Raw genomic sequence first — 6000 nt, forward strand, 5'->3', positions numbered from 1 at the left:
ACCGTAGCTTCGTAGTCGGATTTTTTCATTAAGAGAATTTCAATTATCCTTCAAAGGGTAAACGCTAGCAAATCTTACCATTATGACATTAGATATAGAATTTACGTACTTTTAAGTATTATGCTTTAAAGTACGTAGGCACATTTCAGAATTTAGTCTGATTATTTAACTTCATATAGACTGTTAATTTAGAAAATTGATACTGTATAATTCAATGCTACGAACCTAAAGAGCGGAACAGTAAACATCAAATTCAAATATCAAAATTGTTCGCTCGAAATATTCCGAATGAATTTTATTTATGAATAAACAAGACGAGTAGCTGGTATAATTAGTTTCAATAAATCTTGAAAAATAAACATTACTCGCTTTCGACGTAACATTAGTGGTTAGTTTAGCTGTATCCTCATTAATTATACCTAATCATCAATCAGGGAGCTCAGCACCACAGCACTTTCCTAATCACGTTGGTCAGGAAAGTTGGACACTTAACTGACATATGTAGACACTGTTCGATAAGTATATTTTGCATTGTAATGTTTCTTATAGTGATTGTTTGTAAATGTTCGGACTATTTCTAATACGTTATTTAGCAGAAATCTGACTGTCAGTGTTCCAGATATTAGGTACGATTTCGTTAGATTTAAGTTTTTATTTACTATTATAATTATACTAGCTCTACACTTGTGCACGATGCATGCTGTTTATGTATCTGGTAAGCGAACTAGATTGTTTGTTTCAGTGAGTTTGCACTGGATACAACAAATAGGTTTAATATAATGCTAGCATACATCCAGAAATCTAAACTTATTAGAACGTATTTTTAAATAATATCTTAATGATACTGTGTGTGTGATTAAAAGTAGTCGTATGTTGATGATCTCTACTTGAACTAACGCAGAAGACAATATAGGGCAAATAAGTGATGGGAATGGAATAAATTACTTCACAAAAATAAATGTTGCATAGGAAATCCGATTTAGTATTAATTATAACCACATTTATATATCAAGCCTATAATTTTATTCCATCTATAATTTAATTTGTACATTTTGTACTACTACAGTAATTTTATTCTATCTATAGTGAATTGACTAGCTCAGTGAATTTAAACCGGTAAATGTAAATGCAAATTAAATGACTATAAATATGACTCCATATTATTTAAAATTTACCAAAATTCCTTTGTGTTCGACCGACACGTAGAGTAGACAGTTATAAGAGTATAAACCTGGTAACAGCTGGGTCTCGCTCGTAGTTCCGTTTCGAATTTATAATTTGTTTTAATAAGAACAAAGAACTTTGGAATTTAATGAAACTCAATTTTTTAAGGTATTGCTAATGATAAGATTTTTCTCAAGGGTGACTACCTGACTGCTCAGGATACATTATATTGTACAGGTGTGTGCTTAAGCGTGAGTACATTTACTATTCCCTTTAATCACGTAGTCAGATAGGAATGCAAATACGTAACGACTGAATACCATAGACACAGGGTAAACGGGTTCCCTTGTTTGCCAGTGAAGAAAGTATGAGCACAAAACTATCAAGCAAAATTTGAGAAATTGTCTTGACACGATAATTCCAATAACTGAATATTGACTGGAGCTCACACCCAAAACAATCCGTTTTGCTGCATAAATTATCCTATAAACGACAGCCAGTTGGTCCATCTCAAATAATATGTAGACGATGCAATGAAACATGGCCGTGCAAACCATACATTACGACTAATATTCCAAATATTAGTCGTAATCTTTTTACCTTTATGTTTATCTTCTTTGTTCACAAATTTCAAGTGTTTAGTAATTTAATTATTGAATAACTAGCTGTTTGTTATTCGCAGCTTCGCCGGTCGATGGCGATCTGTCAAGAACTGCTTCGGAATAAAAAAAAAATGTATATCGTACAGTGTTTACAGCACATAAAAAATCAAAATCCAAAATCATTTCACCCATTGTAGTTTGAAGAGCATTTAACATAGACATTGACTCAGATTCATCAACCTTCATCATCAAAGTACAAACTTCTATGTAAAACATTTTTACTCGTTTCCCATCACTTAAGACATTCTGTATTCGAAGATGTTTCCTTGGCGTGTACTTGCGTATTTAATTATCTGTCTCACTTACACTGTAAGAATAAAATTAAATGTTACATAGGTATGTTTTCCATAATTGTACTATTGAAGTCAATCCTCGATATTCAATATTTGTACCGGTTATTATATTTATACGTTTATAAATACGCATTTCATGAATTTATAAAATTTTTGGCGTCATAATGATGTACCTATGTCCAGCTGTAATCAAAGTATAATATAATAGTATAATCTAGTATTTTACCTAAGCAACGATTTTTCTGATTCTTGTAGGATGACCAGTAACTGTGATAAAAATATTTTTAAGAAGTATGAGATGTTTTTGTCCCTTTTCAGCGATTACGACTCGTCCGTGAGAGGAAGCGAGTGGCATGGATTCTTCTGTTGCTGGCTGTATTGTTCGCACTCTGCTGGCTGCCCTACAATATTCTCCAGCTTCTAATTGATGTCAACGCCTTGCAAGCTGACTCCGTGGCGTTGGTGTTGCCGTACACGTTATTGTTAGGTATGATATTCCTCTCGCAAATTATTCGAAAGCCATAAGTCTGTTGTTATACTGGAAAACATTAATCATTTTCAGTATTGTGGAACACGTTAACGGGAAATGTTTTCAAGGGGATAATATTCAATTCAATCCCAATAATTGGGTAAAACATATTATATATTTTATGTTTGGTTTGTGCGTTTGTGATCTGTGTAAGACGTATAATAGTTGGTGTAGATTACAACGGCGCCGTGTGATTCATACAGAGTAAAATACAGCCATCCAATCTCAAGTCGTGGCAATCATACGAGCTGACTAAAATAACCTTTGTTTTGTACATCAACCGAACATGTAATCGCCTTAACATATAAAGCAAAAATTTATTGGCGAAAATATTAAACTTGGTCAAGGTCAAGCTTACTTTAACTAAGTCTATGGACATTTTTAAGTGTTTATTATCAAGTCGCTCATTGGATCACTTCCAAAAAAAAATACAACGAATTGTAATTAATATTATTTTCCAGGACACACGAACTCAGCTATCAACCCGATAGTCTACTGTCTGATGACGCGCAACTTCAGACGATCACTGCGCAAGCTACTCTGTCACGACCCTGGTAACATTAACTCTAGTACCCATTTCCATGTAAGTTATACGGTCCTGATATAGACGTAATGTTAACAATACTAAATTTATGATATGACACTTGAGAGAGACGTGTGCTGTAACCGAACACCTCGGAGGTATGAATCGGAAAGATATAGATTTGAAATCATATTTTCTACATTTTTCTGTTCAGTGCATCTATCTATTGTGTATCACGATTCGTTATGTATTCTTAGGAATGTTGTAATAAACAGTACATTATCCAGTAATTAAAACTTAAATCAATTTGACTCATTGCTTACACATTTTTAGGACGTCTTTATTTTAATTAGCATTTTTATATAATTATTAGCACAGTGCTATAATGAAAAAAAAATTTTCGTTCTTTTGTTATTTTTACATTTAACCATTGTATAATAGAGCAGAGCAGAGCATATTAGAAGAATGCAGTTAAAATACAGTTGCAGTAGCTTTGCTTATTTACTTTGAAAATTATACCAAAAGAAAATTAATTATAAAAGGCTTATCTGTAATCAAGGAAACTTGTCAAATTATTTATCACTTGAAGATATTCATTTAAGCAATAGATGTAAAAAAGTCATACAATATGTTAATGTACTATAGATAACATATCTTTGACATAGTTATTATCTACATACACAAAAATTATAATTTCTTAAATGTATGTATTTATACATACATATATTAGTACATTAGACTATCAAATCAACGATCACAAATCTTTACAGATGCAAGGCTTACGTCAAAAATCCAACACGTCTAGCTTACGGACGTGCACCACTGTAACCTTCAGGAGCAGTAACCAGAATCGGCCATCTTGCACACAGAGCATCCAATACGGTAGGGTGAATAGGAGCTCCTTGCGAGACGCAGCTTGGAAAGACAGAGGGAAAGCTCAGTTTTTGTAAATCCAACCTGGAAATAATTTATCGGACACTTCAATTCAAATAAAGAAAATAGATCGTATTAAAAATGTAATAATATATTTTAAATTGTTTAAATATTAGCCATTTATAAATTTTATAAACTATAGACAACCACCGTAGGAGTAAAGACAAAAAAAAAAACAGAGAATAGAAATCGACGCATTATCAATGATAGAGTTCTTGAATCTATGGTTTTCATTGTGAATCAACAAAAATAGTGTTTCGAATGTTAGATTTTGCTATCGGAACTTCAGAAGTAAAATTAAAGAGAATATACGTATTTAAATGGAATAATGTTGTATTATAAATAAATAAGAAGCTATAAATTCGAATAAAAATATTACACGTAATCGATTTCTAGTCATATAAGATGTAATATTGCGTAAATTGAAATTATTTAAAATTCATCATAAATTCAAATTCTATAAGAATGTGTTATGAGGAATTTACAAGTCCCTATTACTTTTAGTATGCATAGAAAAGTAACAAAACAGCCACACACTTGTTATTTAATAGTTGGTTTTAATTTCCAGTTAAAATAAGAGTGTGATTACAATCACAGGGGGCTTAACAATTAGATTATCCTGGTTTGGGGCGCTTTAAAAATATATATAGATTATCAATTGCCTTTTATTTTGTTTGATTCGAAGAACAGTTGAGTGAGGTATGTGGGAATAAACGGAGATGAGTGTACGCAACACGCAAAAAAGCAATACTCAAACAAATATTCCTCTCTGAATTATAACTCACAAAGACAACGAAATTCATGAAACGAATGTGATGAAGTGTCGTCATCAACAAATCTCTTAGAGTAAAGTTAAACGACTTTGACCTTTGACAAAGTTATTTAAATAATGATGTATGAACAATTTGCTATGTATTAAACAAAAGACGTTCTCATTTTTATAAAGAGAACTTCGACCTCAAGACATCTGTAACGTCTTGACGTTTAACTTAATATAAGTGAAATAAATTATTATAATAAGAAGAAATAAGATTATATATTTGTTTATGCATTTATATGACAAAGGTGTTTAAATTAATTGATATGAAATAGTTTTCTAAATTGTAATGAGAATGTAACATATAAGCAAATATCGTTAAGATGTATTATTATTTAATCTTTAATCTAGGTTTATAATTTATTATTTTCTTATGTATTTTTTAAGATATTTAATTTATAAATAAAATGTTATGTTATATAAATGAATATAAAATTAAGATTAATAATTCTAGTCAATATTTAAAAATCGATTTTAGTTTTATATCGAAATAATTATTGAAGGTTCGTTGCTACTTTTAATCTCAGAACATAGTTTACTATGATTTCGTTTAGTAAAATTAAATGGTAAGAACTACCATCACAGCCCACTTCGGCGGGTTTTCCTGTAACCTCACTCGTGCAATTTTATTTGGTTTAAAACGTCAATAAAGATTCCATTATTATTTTTTATATATTTATATTCTAAATAAATATCTATTTGTTGTAGTGGTTATATCAGTTGTATTCTTAATGTATTTCAAATCAGTCGCAGTCATTCCAATAATAACATAGTGACCATATACAACTAAGCGAAGCGAAGTAGGGTAGCGTCCTAAATGCCTTTTAAAAGCCGAAGTTGCTTTTCACTTGAGACCAATCGACAGCCAATTCTGTACTGACAAAGCTTACGTTGGTTAATTTTGATGTACATAATGTATAAACACATCGTATACACACAAAAGCAAACGACGTCACAGCGTCTTCTTAAAATATTATAATAATAATTTTTGTCAGTAATTTAAAATATACTGGGTATGTCCAATTGGATAACGACAGAGCCAAGAATAGCATTAAACCATCGTCTCAACAAAATAGTTG

The 6000-nt window shown here is 31.1% G+C and overlaps 1 protein-coding gene across 1 annotated transcript in view; it reads left to right on the forward strand.

The window, feature by feature from the left end:
* The window catches only part of LOC125064209 (QRFP-like peptide receptor), a 128295-nt gene extending 124173 nt beyond the window's left edge, over positions 1 to 4122 (forward strand). Inside the window, exons 6-8 of the mRNA XM_047671148.1 lie at positions 2438 to 2606; positions 3110 to 3243; positions 3942 to 4122. Of these exons, the coding sequence (XP_047527104.1) occupies positions 2438 to 2606; positions 3110 to 3243; positions 3942 to 4121 (483 nt within the window). The 3' untranslated portion in view covers position 4122. The remainder of the gene's footprint in view (positions 1 to 2437; positions 2607 to 3109; positions 3244 to 3941) is intronic.
* The last annotated feature ends 1878 nt before the right edge of the window (positions 4123 to 6000 follow it).

Source organism: Vanessa atalanta, chromosome 5, assembly GCF_905147765.1.
Source record: "Vanessa atalanta chromosome 5, ilVanAtal1.2, whole genome shotgun sequence".
NCBI lineage: Eukaryota > Metazoa > Arthropoda > Insecta > Lepidoptera > Nymphalidae > Vanessa > Vanessa atalanta.